The sequence below is a fragment of the Trichosurus vulpecula genome, chromosome 2, assembly GCF_011100635.1.
Source record: "Trichosurus vulpecula isolate mTriVul1 chromosome 2, mTriVul1.pri, whole genome shotgun sequence".
In the NCBI taxonomy this organism is placed as follows: domain Eukaryota; kingdom Metazoa; phylum Chordata; class Mammalia; order Diprotodontia; family Phalangeridae; genus Trichosurus; species Trichosurus vulpecula.
Genome location: NC_050574.1, coordinates 15,025,854 through 15,038,654, shown reverse-complemented (window position 1 = coordinate 15,038,654; position 12,801 = coordinate 15,025,854). Strand labels below are relative to the sequence as shown.

The following is a 12,801-nucleotide window of genomic DNA, read 5'->3' as shown; positions in this document are numbered from 1 at the left end:
TGGTGGATATTTATTACTCAGTATTCCATGCTTGGGTGAACACTGGAGTTAGCAAGAGCTTGGGAGAGGAGAGATCTTAGTTCTTTTCACTTCCACCTTTGAGAAAGGACACATGAGGTGCCAGGTCAGCAAGAGATCTCTGGTGGGAAAGATTGGGAAGAAGCCGACATGAATAAGAGCTAATGCCTTAAGCATGTCCCTAACCTTAGCTTGCCAAACGAAAGACTTCTGGGTTTTAAGAGCTGAGCTGAAAAATCCCTCTCGGTGGGTAAGCTCACCCTTCATGTTGTCTAGTATATTCTAATCCACACATCTCTTGATTTGTTTGCTATTGGCCTAGATAAACTGGTTTATTTGTTAGACCCTTCCCCCCCTTCCCTGTTAAAGGGACAGCAATGAGAAGAGAGGCTTGAATCAAGAAATTTCCCCTAGACTAGTAATATTTAAGGAGATAGATATAATTCGAATCCAGTATCCCCTCTCAGTGTGGAGCCTTGTAGCACCAATCCCTAAGAGACACATCTGTGCAGACCCATGTGGACACACACACCCTACACATTAACTCCAACATGGGCAGGGGGAAGGTACCTTTGGAGTTGAGGTCTGATAAGTAAGGACTGAAGATAAGACAAGGCATCGAGGGATTCCTTGGTGGAAAAGAGTGTAGAGTTAGGGTGGCCGTCTTTGGGGTCCTGATTAGAGAGAGGACAGGAATATATGTGTGGGAGGGGAGGGGACGTGATGGGAGAGCAAGAAGGGGAGGACAAAAAGGAGATCCTTCTGAAGAAAAGGGTTGGGAGAAATAAGGCAGAGGGAGAGATGAAAAGCCAGGAGATTCTGATCCGTGGGAATAAGGTCTGAATTCCAGGGCAGGGTGAAGGTGGGAGATGGCAGTTGTAAGCGAAGGGGAATAAGGTGGAGCTGGCCCAGGTGAAGTGTGAATGGAGCTTCTGGGGGTCTAAGAGGCCCCAGGTTTGAGAGGGGCCATTCCCTGTGCACTGAATTCCAGTGTGAGAAGGCAGGGCTTGGGGTTAAGATGAAAGCAGGGGCCTAGGGTCCAGCCTTTGAATGAGCCATGCCAACTGGAGGGGCAGGGCATGGGCACCTGGCTCCTGCAAAGGCAAGCAGAGCAGACAGGCTGTCCCCACTCAGTGGCAGGTTCTGGACCCCAAGACCCAGTCAGGGGCCTGAGGGGATAGGATGGGAGGACAGGCCAGTCCTGTGTACTTGAAATAAAACCTAAAGACAGTTGCTCCAGTCAAAAGATCTCTACCTTGGGAGGGATCAAACTAGGGTCTAGGAGAATCAGCTCACCTGAATTTTTCATAGACTTTCTCTCACACAGGTAAGAAAAAAGGGAACATCAAAGGAAATGCTCCCTTCCCCAAGCATTTGGTCATAATAAGCCTTTTCCTAATCTGACACAGGGGTTGCCTGGGGTCTGCTGGGGCAGCTCTGCCCTCATCCATGGCCTGTACCGAGGCCCCCTCTCCTATAGGCTTGGCGGTCCAGGAGTTACTTCACTTGTACCCTGCTCTCCTGAACAGGTACATGAAGACGGGGGAAACCCTCCCCAAGGTCATAAGATCATCTTATACCCACCCCTTCCTCATCCTCCCCTTACTCTCCCTCGCCCTCAGCCCCCGTGTCCCTTTAGGAATAGCACCCCCTCCCCACCCCCGCCCCGCTTCCTCGTCCCCTGATTGCTGCTTCCCTCCCTACGCTGGGAAGACCTCCCTTCCCTTCTCCCCCAGCATCCAAGGCAGGCGAGGCTCCTCCGGGAGCCCAGACAGTTGCCCGCAGCACAGCGGTCCTCGGGCCACTGAAGGGAAAGGACAGCCTAGGACCGCAGGCCTGGGTCCGGCCAAGATGGAGCCACGCAGGGTCTGGGGGAGGGACACGCTATTTGAGGTCCAATCCCAGGGCCTCAGGGGCGGGGCAGCTGGAGCCGGGAGGACCCCCGAGCCCAGAGCGTGCCCGGCCCACTGAGGCCCCGGCCCCCTCTTCCCCTTCCTACGTGGCCCCGCCTCGGCCGGGTCAGCCCTGGACTCCTCCTCCAGGAAGCCTTCGGCGCTGGCAGTGGGAGCCGATCGCCGGCCCTCAACTCTCTGGGAGCCCTCCTCTCCTGGCCTCAGGCCCCGCCCCGCCTTTGCTGTCTCGTCCTCCACTCAAACCTCCTGGTGAGTCTCCTGGGTTCCCTCATCCCGCGGGGGACCCAGGGATCTAGCTTAAAGCCAGACCTCAGCTCCCCCCTTTCTCCCCCATCCGGCCTTTAGCCCCATCCCTCTGGACAAAGGGAACCTGCCTTCAGCCCCTCCGCACGTCTGCCTAGCCCCCCATCACTCCCCAGCATCCTGCCTTGAGCCACGCCCCCAGGCGTCCTGTCTTTGAGTTCCTCACCGCCTCCAGCCCTGAGCCCCTAGCCCCACCCCCACTATGCCCCCCGCCGCGACCTTCAATCGGCCTTCAGCAACTCGCCGACACCCCTCACTCTGCGACCTCGGTGCAACCTGGTCCCGGCCTTCCCACCTCCCCAGTCTCAGTATCTTGCCGCTAGCCAGCTCCCAACCCTGTCCCCTTCTCCCCCCGCCCCAGGACTGGCTTTCAAACTGCCTTCAACCCTATCCCAAGGTTAGTGTGCCCCAGGCTTCCCTCCCCCAACCGATCCTAATGTTTAGCTTTTATCTTCGGTCCCAGCCAGCGTTCAACACCCCAGTGCCTCCCACTCACAACACCCAAGTCTCTACCCATTCTTTCTGACCGCAGCCATGCTCCCCACCCCCACCCCACCGAATCCAAGCCCGTCATCTCCAGCGTAGAGGTGCACCACTCGGACAAAAGAATCCTGCCCCCACCACAGCTCTAGGACAGGGGCTCAGGAGTCCTGCCTACCCTTCCTCCTCAGCTCCACCGCAGGAATGCAGGTGCCCTGTACACTATCACCCACTGCCCTCCAGCTCCACAACGGGGACCCAGACACCTTAGGCCCAACTCTCCTGGCTCCCAGCACTCTACCCACCCGAACTGCACTCTTCCAATGCCCATTGTCTTATCTCCCAGACTTCCCCTCTGCTCCAACTCACAGTCCTCCTGTCCCCCCTTCCCCCATTTCTTTCACAGCCTTCCCTTCCTTTCGAGGACCCAGGATTTTTCTCCCAGTCTCCCCTTCATCTTGAATACTCTTCTATCAGCTGCCCTCCTTGCCCCAGACCCAGTAGTCTGAGTTCACCCCAACCCCTCCTCAGATCCCCCTCAATCTCCGTACATATTGTCTTCTAGCCTTGCCCTGGCCCCACTCAGACCTTCCTTTCCCAGGACCCTCCTCATGCTCAGCCTCCGATTCTCCTTCCCACCCTTCTAGATCAATCAGTCAGGTGCCTAGGATGGGGAAAATTCTGATTCAGCTGGTCTCAGCCCATCTGGGACATCCAATCTCTTCCTACCTCTCCAGTTTCCAAAGGAGGAATTGGGAGGGGGAGAAGTAGGAGTGTGAAATTTTGTTTCTGATCAGACTTAATTTTCCAAGGCCAACCCTGATTGCTGGCTGCCTCTTTTGGTTTGACTCTGTGTCTTAAGGGCAAGACTAGGGACTCTTGCCATTCTTGGTCTCTGTAGGTCCTTGTAGGGATGGCCAGCCTCTTTCTTGGGAGGGGAAAGGCAAGAGTCCTCCCCCTCACTAATACTTCTCCCTCCTCAGCTCAGCTTGCCAAGGATTTGGGCCTGATCCAGGAGGAAAGCATGGGGCCGGGGGGAATGGCCTCTGGGACGGGGAAGAAGCCATCTCAGGTAAGTCCTGTCCATCCACAGACTTGACGAACATCAGCAAACATGAACATTTCCAAAGACATGGGAGAGCAAAAGATGATTTTATATGAAGTTGTCAGGATCTATTATTTATAAATGGAGGTTTTAAATTCCCTTCCCCCATTTCTAACAGCTCCCTCCCCCAATTTTTATTTAAAGTTTTCTCTTGTAGAAACTATTTACAGCCAAATGGAAACAACTTCACACATTAGCCTTATCCGGATGGGCTCTGACCAGAGTGCTGAAATCTTCCTCAACTGCTTTTCTTTACTAGGTTGCATTCTGTAGGAATTGTCCTCTTGGTCCTGCCCACTTCACTCTGCCTCAGTTCACACAAGTCTTCCCAGCTCTTCCCCATTAGGGCACAGTGACATTCCATTTCATTCATAGACCGTATTACATTCAGCTAGCCCCCAACTGACAGGCTCCCACTTTGTTTCCAGTTCTCTGCTACAAGCAAAAGGGCAGCTACAAACATTTTGGTACATATGGGAACTTTGCCTCAGCTACTCTTTGTTCAGCCTCTATTAAGTTGGATCAAGTTTCAGAATCAGAGTATCTCAGAGATGGCAAGGACCTCAGCAGTCAATACTGAACTCAATGCCTAAACTCAGAGAGAATCCCCTCTCTGAGTGCTTGCCACACCTTTTCTCACCATGCTTCCTTCCCTTACTAGCTGTGTGGCCCCAGGCAAGTCACTTAACCCCTGTCTGCCTCAGTTTCCTTATCTGTAAAATATATGATGATAGCAGCTATCTCACAGGGTTGTTGTGAGGATAAAATGAGAAAATAACTGTTAAAAAAATGTCCTCACTGGTCCTAGTGGGGGGATTGAACTCCTTCATGCTATCCATTGCCAATTCTAGACTCTCCTTGTTCCAACATCATTCAAGAGTCCTTCTGTCCAAATTGATCACCTAGTCCTAATGGCTGTTTGGGATTTTTTATCTCCTTTCTTCCTTAGTTGTGTCTGGTTCACTGTCTTTCCACCCCAATTGTTGCCATCCTGCTAGGGAAGTTCAGCATGCATACTAAAGTTTCCTTAAGTACCTAGTTCCTCAGTCTCCTCAACTCCCATACCGAACTCATTCACTCTACTTCAGCTACACACAAGGATGTTCACCCCATTAAACTGTAAGCTCCATGAAGGCAGGGACTGTCTTTTGCCTCTTTTTGTAACCCCAGCACTTAGCACCATTCCTAGCACATAGTAGGTGCTTAATAAATGTTTATTGATTGATTCATGCCCTTGGTCTGGCCGTCACCCATTCTCCATATTGCAGAGCTCTGTAATTCTTTTATCCACTCATAATTTTTTCCTTCTTCCTGTTCCTATGCCTTATTACCCCTAACACTATTCTTTTTTTAATCAATTTTTATTGATGTCTTTGGTTTTTTACATCATTATTGTTTTCCCCAGTATCCTTGCCCCCTCCTTCCAGAGAGCCATCTCATATAATGAGAGTCTTTTTTTAAAGACAGAAAAAGGAAAAAGAAGAGAAAAAGACCAGCTCAACCAAGTGATAAACTGAAAGAATTGAAATACATTTGCAATGTGCAACACCCATGACTTCATAACTCCCCAGAGTGGTGGGTCCGGAATGAGTCTTCTCTCTTTATCCCTTCTTTCCAGCCGCGCTGGACATTCTCTTTTGATTTTTTTTTTTGTGTGTGCATGTATGTATGGATGTTCTTTCGATTTACATTATTATAATCATTGTGTATATTCAACTCTACCATTTTTTCATGCATTTTATTTTATTTTCAGCTAAAATTATCTCCTTCCTAATTTCTTCCCCCCTACACCCCACCCCCACCCTGAGAAAACAAGAAAAACAAAGTCCACCACAAACATTTAGAGTCAAGCAAAGCAAATTCCCTCATTGGCTATATCCAAAAAATGTGTCAATTGCACTGAGCATTACTTCTTATCTGGAGGTGATGCTTCATCATAAGTACTGCAGATTTGTTGTAGGTCTTTGTTCCTTGTTTTTTAACCTTTCATAGCTTTGGGTAGGAGAGGCAGTCTTTTAAAAAATTATACATTTATTTATTTTTACTTTTCAACATTCACTTTTATGAGATTTTGAGTTCTAAATTTTTTCCCCTCTCTCCCTGCCCCACTTCCTAATAAGGCAAGAAATCTGATATAGGCTGTACACGTACAATCTAATTAAACATATTTTCCTATTAGTGATGTAAAGAAGAATCAGAACCAAAGGGAAAAACCATGAGAAAGGGGAAAAAAGAGAGAGACAATAGTATGCTTCAATCTGCATTCAGACTCCATAGTTTTTTCTCTGGATGTGGATAGCAGCTTCCATCATGAGTCCTTTGGAATTGTCTTAGATCATTGCATTGCTGAGAAGCGCTAAGTCCATCATAGTTAATCATTGCACAATGTTGCTGTTGCTGTATACAATGATCTCCTGGTTTTGCTTACTTCACTTTGCATCAGTTCATATAAGTCTTTCCAAGTTTTTCTGAAATCCCCCTGCTCATCATTTTTTTATGGAACAATAGTATTCTGTTGCATTCATATACTACTACATGTTCACCTATTCTCCAATGGATGGACATCCCCTCAATTTCCAATTCTTTGACACCACAAAAAGAGGTGCTCTAAATATTTTGTACATGTGGGTCATTTTCCCTTTTTTATGATCTTTTTGGGATACAGATCTAGTAGTGGTCTTGCTGGATCAAAGGGTATGCACAGCTTAAACTTATTCTTTATCCACATCATAATCACCAATCTCTGTACTCTTCGGTGTTTTTCCAAGTTACCCTCCCCCACCCCCCATAGTCACCACCGTCCCAGTCTTAACCCTTGGTAAACCAATTTAACTGTATACATTTTGCTTCTTTAAATCCCTTGTTGTCTTGTCCTCTCATCAATTAAATCCTATAAAACTCCAACCCTGGATTACTCCTACCATTGACTTTCTCTGCTCCTAGTCTTGTGCCATTGAATGGAACTGGAAGGTATCACTAAACTGTACTGATTGGTTCTATTCTAATTAGAGTTATCCTTTCCACCTTGTGACTTTTCCCATCATGCTTTTTATATATTGCAATTCAGCATAAGAAATTAAATGGGAAGTTTTTGGAAGTTTTGCAGAAGCCACAGATGATATGTAAAGGCCAGCAGACAACACAGAAAAAGTTCAGAAACTCAAAAATGTGTAAAATATATGTAAAGTGTTATATAATATCAATATATTTTCTCTTTTAATACTGTAAACATCCCATAAAAGAAAAAGAAAAAAAATTAGACTTCTTCTGTGGTACAAAGGGAAGGTTAAAAAAAACTTTATGTGAATTTTCCAGATTGTAGGGGCACTGTGATCCTAACCCCCTCGATGTGGAAGGGGTAACTGTAGGTGTCATCTCATCTCCAGTGGCCTTCCCTTCAGCTAGACAATCTTCCTCCTCTTTATCTTGATCCTCTATCTCACTCATCCCAGTGAATCTTCCATTTCTTCTGTTCTCTCTTCAAGCTTCCCATGGCAGTTGCTCCTATCACCTGCTCAGATTGGACCCCAAAATGGAGGTCATTTGCCTCGAGCTGTCTCTTTCCTTCTGCTCAGCTCGTACCCCCATGACATCTTTTCCAACAATCTCATGCTTCATTCCATTTGAGAAAAGTCTGCCCTTCACTTTGCCAAGAACAACCCATCTGCTGGTGCCCTTAATCTCATCCACTCCTGTTTTCTTCACCATATTGGCTCTACCATCATTCCCCTGCTTCAAACCAGTCTTCAGTTTCTCCATTTCTACTGATTCCTTTCCTACTGCTTATAGAAGCATTTATTGTCGTTTGGATTTCTAGGCCATTATTTGGTCTATTGTGAATTTCAGGCTTTTGCTAGATTGGGTACCTGTGAGCTGGGGTATCTGCCTATTTGTGCAGCCATCTTGCCTAGAAGTCCCCAGGAGATGAATTCTTAATCAAAAGTTAGAGGCAATTACTGAAGATAAAATAAGTAATTTTTATGTTTGGTTGTTGTCCTTCATTCTTGAAGAGGACCGGAATGACATCACTCTGCTAGAGTCAAGTTTCAGTGTGTCTGACTGTGTCTGATCAGACCAATACAAGCTTGGAATGCTCCACCACAGGTCAGGCACAAACAGTCCATGTGAACATTTGGGGTGGATTCTCTAAATTTGTGCATCCTGCATTTCCTTTGAGCTGTTTCAATTCTTCTTTGCTCACTGAGCACAGCACCTTCTCTGATGTGGGCACGCCATGCTGAGCGGTTCTGTGCCAATGTCTCCCATGTCACACAATCAATTCCAAAGTTCTTGAGAGAGACCTTGAAAGTGTCCTTGTATCACTTCTTCTGACCACCATGTGAACCTTTGCCCTGTGTGAGTTCTCCATAAAACAATCTTTTTGGCAAGCATACATTTGGCATTTGAACAACATTACCAGCCCATCAGAGCTATGCTCTCTGAAGCAGAGTTTGAATGTTTGGCAGTTTAGTTGGAGTAAGGACCTCAGTGTCAGGTACCTTATCCTGCCAGGTGATCTTCAGAATCTTCCCAAGACAATTCAAATGGAAGCGACTCAGTTTCCTGGCATGGCGCTGGCACACCATCCAGGTTTCACAGGCATACAACAATGAGATCAGAACCACTGCTCTGTAGACCTTCAGTTGGTGGTCAGTCTAATACCTCTTTTCTCCTGTACTTTCCTTCGGAGCCTCCCAAACACTGAGCTAGCTTTGGCATTGCATGCATTAACCTCATTATCAATGTGTGTATCCCTGGACTGTACACTACCAAGGTAAGCGAACTTATCCACAGCATTCAAAACTTCTCCATTTGCTGTAACAGATGGTTCCATGTATGGATGGTGTGGTGGTGGCTGATGGAGCACCTGTGTTTTCTTGGTGTTAATTGTCAGGCCAAAATTAGCACATAAAATTAAAGTATCTCGCAATAGAAGGGAAGTGGTCAGCTAGGAATACATCTTTTTAATCAGCTTTCTTAGATAATAATAATGATGATAATGATGTCGTGCAGTCATTTCAGTCGTGTCCAACTCTTTGTGACCCCACGGGAGGTTTTCTTGGCAAAGATACTGGAGTGGTTTGCCATTTCCCTCTCCAGCTCATTTTCCAGATGAAGAAATTGAGGCAAGCAGGGTGAAGTGACTTGCCCAAGGTCACCCAGCTAGTAAGTATCTGAGGCAGGATTTGAATGCAGGTCTTCCTGACTCCAGGCCCAGTTCTCTATGTGCTATGGTGCCACCTGGCAGCTCTGATCATGATAATAGCTTGTGCCTACTTTGTGCCAGGCGCTGTGCTGAGGGCTTTTCTTTTCTTATTTTATCCTCACAACAACCCTGGGAAGTAGATGCCATTATTATCCCCATTTTACAGAGAAGGACACTGAGGCAAACAAAGGCGAAGGGACTTGGCCAGGGCGTAAGCATCTGAGGTTGCATTTGAACTCCATCCGCTGCATCCCCAGCTGCCTAAAAAAGGTTTTGGTATCCAAAATAAATAGAATAGAAATATGGTCTAAGGGGTGGCCAGGTGGCGCAGTGAATAGAGCACTGGCCGTGGAGTCAGGAAGACCTGAGTTCAAATCCAGCCTCAAACACTTACTGGCTGTGTGACCCGGGGCAAATCACTTTCTTTGCCTCAGTTTCCTTAACTATGAAATGAGAATAGTAGCAGCACCTATCTCAAAGGATTAGTATTTATAAAAGGTAATTAACAGAGCCTGGCACATAGTAATAGGTTCTTTTTATAATTTAATTTATTTTATTTTTTTGAGGGGGGAAGGCGGGGCAATTGGGATTAAGTGATTTGCCCAAGGTCACACAGCTACTAAGTGTGTCAGTGTCTGAGGCCGGATTTGTAATATGTTTTTAAATGCTTATTCCCCCTTTCACTTTTCCAAAGAGATATTTCTTTCCACAATATAGCAGGAACAAAAGTACAAAGAGTTTTCCTAATACCTTGAGGATATATTCTCCCCTCAACTACCTCAGTCTTCAGGGGAATAGGTTCAAAACTTCTCTCAGCATCTACGTATAGTGGATCTTACCAAGTTCATTTCAAGATGTGGCATGATTGCCGGTTGAATCCTTCTGATGGGGTGAATGTGTCTCCTTGCTCTCTGGGGCATTGATGCTCAGCTAGCCGCAATGCCCAGTCTCAATTTTGACTCCTGGATTCCAATGGCTCATTCTACCATTGTCTGAGGCTTTGCTTCCTGCACCTAGAAGGTAAAGGAATGAATGAATAGGACAAGGAGGCCACATTTGGGGGCCTATATGGGCTCAGATAGGAGGGCCTGTCACTTTACAGCATGGTACCTGAAGAATGAAATATTACTGTGATGTAAGAAATGAAGACTATGATGACTAGAGAGAAGCACAGGAAGATGTAAATCAACTAATGCAAAATTTATGCAGGGTTTATAAAACAATACACCCAATGAGTGTGGGTGGAATTAACAGCAACTACAAAATAATCAAAAATGAATGGTGCAAAATTACAAAGAACAAGCTCGACATATGATGTGACATTCTCCCTTCTTTTTGAGGGAGTTTGGGAACACAAGGGCATGGAACCTTGAATATAATGTCAGAATTTTTTTTTATTTACTGACTGGTTTTGCTGATTTTCTTTTCTCTTATTTTTCAATTCTTTGTTATCAGAAGTAGCTCTCTGACAGGGGTAGAGTTACATATAGAAGTATAGACAATGTAAAAACAAAATGTATTTCTAAAAGAACCCTCTTCATATTTCTCCAGTAGATAAAGAGTGAAACTTACTGTCTTAGGAAATAATTTATATTACATCAATTTTTTTTTGTCTTTTACCAAAGAGAAAATATTTTTGTACCTGCTAGGTCCTCATAGGAAATTCACAAAATTATCTATAAGGATTCTTTATAACATAGCACTTATGATAAGTTTGATGAGGAAGACATTTCACACTACATTCTCTCCCTCTGTCTTCACCAGAAGCTCTCATCAGTAATGAATAAATCACACCCATCCTTCCTCACACTCTAGGACAAACTAGTTATAATAAGATGTTTCTCAACTGTCTTCCAACTACTAGTATAAAATACTTTCCTTGACATTCCATTTGGTTCTTCAGGTTTATGGTTTCTGAAGGAGTCCCCAACACTTTCTAGGAGTGTGACCTTTGGATAAGTCTGTTACCTTCTCTGGGCTTCAGTTTCTTCTTTTTAAAGAAATGAGGGAGTTGTTCTAAATGACTTAATAAAGTGTCTTCTAGCTCTAAATCCTATGGCTTTGGGTGTTTCCAGGAATCAGTGACATTCAAGGATGTAGCTGTGGACTTCACTCAGGAGGAGTGGTGTCTCCTGGACACTTCCCAGAAGGCTCTGTACAAAGATGTCATGCTGGAGACCTCCCAGAACCTGCTGTCCTTGGGTAAGGATAGATTGCCTTCTGACCCAAACCCTGCCCAAGGAATTGTGAATCTGCCACTGAAGGGAGGATTTTTGTTCCTTTCCTACCTGTTATAGTTTCCATGCATCAAGCATTTAGCTGTTATTAGAAACTGTGATGTTTAAAAAGATTTGAGAGACATAGTTTCTGGGTAATTTAATCATTTTATTAATAAGGCCAGCAGGTTATTAATAAAAGGATGATCATTTGGCCATAAGATGGTCATCTTAGAACAAAAGACCCCTAATGGTGGTGGGGGGATGTCATAGTTTATATGCCCTTCAAAGAGGAGGTGTTCCTAAGGGGTGGCAGTCAACTTAGATTGGTTAACACAAAAACAGTCATGGACTTTATTAAATGAAGTTCTTGGAGTACATCACTTAGGTCACTCAAATCTTGGTCAAAGAGACATTGATTTCCATATCACCTGTCTTGATAATAGGGAGAATCAACCTTTCCTCAGGCCCGTCTGGGCAAACACAATGAGCAGGAATATACCCATTAGCCCATACTTAGAATTTCTTTTATTGTCTGATTAAATCTTGGCCTGGGTAAATCTCTAAGAGAGATTTCCCACACTGGTTGGTTTCTGGATGGGGAAGTAGAAAATGGGAAAAACCTTGGTTGTAATATAATAATTAGTTATTAAACATAGGAGAGAAATATTCATTACTCACATTCCCCCATTTGATTCTAATTGAGAGATGAAGTCTCCTCAATGAATCACTAACTGATATTACCAACACTTCATCAAGGGTTCTTAACTATGGGGCTTATGATGGGTAACAGTGTGAGGGGAAAAAGGGGAGAAATTGATTGACGCATTGGCAAAACTAAAGAGGGCAGTCCTCTTTAGTAAGGAGATCTTACAGATAAAAGACACAAAGAGAAAAAGTAAACAGTAAAAAAATAAAATTGTCCATTTAAGACTCAGTAGTCTAATTGAATGTCTGGTCCGTCTCAACTCTAGGCAAAAGTTATGTAGATGGCCAATCGCACTGAGCCAGGCTTAAGTCAGTCAGGTGGGATATTTTTCCATTCAATTCAGATTGAGTCAGGAGACTCCTATCTCAGCCCGTGCCAAGTCATTCTCCCAAGCCTTTTCCCATGAGAACCCCACCTGTAATTCATGGATGTAACACCCCAGAGGACTGCTGGCATCATGGATTACTGGCTCAGGAGCATTCTTTGATGACCATATCTGGAGTCAGATTCAGAATAATATCAGTTAACAGTCCCATAAAGTCTTAAATAGCAAGTTCCAATAGTCAGAGCGTCAGGTAGGTTCAGCTCTCAAGGACCACATATCCCAGACAATAAGTATTGATTATAATCTCACATTGCTAACAGTAAGAGATTGATCAGGAAAGATCACAACTTATCTTGACGTAACTAGTACTTGTGGTAAGTAGATGTTTTTTTCATCCCTAAGTTTAATATTACACAAAGGATTTTGCTTTGAGATGCCTAATAGCAAACAACAAAAGATTCGGGATAGGATGTGTAAATATAATAATTCCAAATTGCATACTGGGAAGAGTATATGAAACATTGCC

The 12,801-nt window shown here is 44.9% G+C and overlaps 1 protein-coding gene across 1 annotated transcript in view; it reads left to right on the top strand.

Moving 5' to 3' along the window:
- Positions 1-2,099: 2,099 nt before the first annotated feature.
- Positions 2,100-12,801, top strand: part of LOC118838300 (zinc finger protein 271-like) — a 29,697-nt gene continuing 18,995 nt past the window's right edge. The window contains exons 1-3 of the mRNA XM_036745546.1: positions 2,100-2,180; positions 3,698-3,786; positions 11,101-11,227. Coding sequence (XP_036601441.1) covers positions 3,739-3,786; positions 11,101-11,227 — 175 coding nt within the window. The 5' untranslated portion in view covers positions 2,100-2,180; positions 3,698-3,738. The remainder of the gene's footprint in view (positions 2,181-3,697; positions 3,787-11,100; positions 11,228-12,801) is intronic.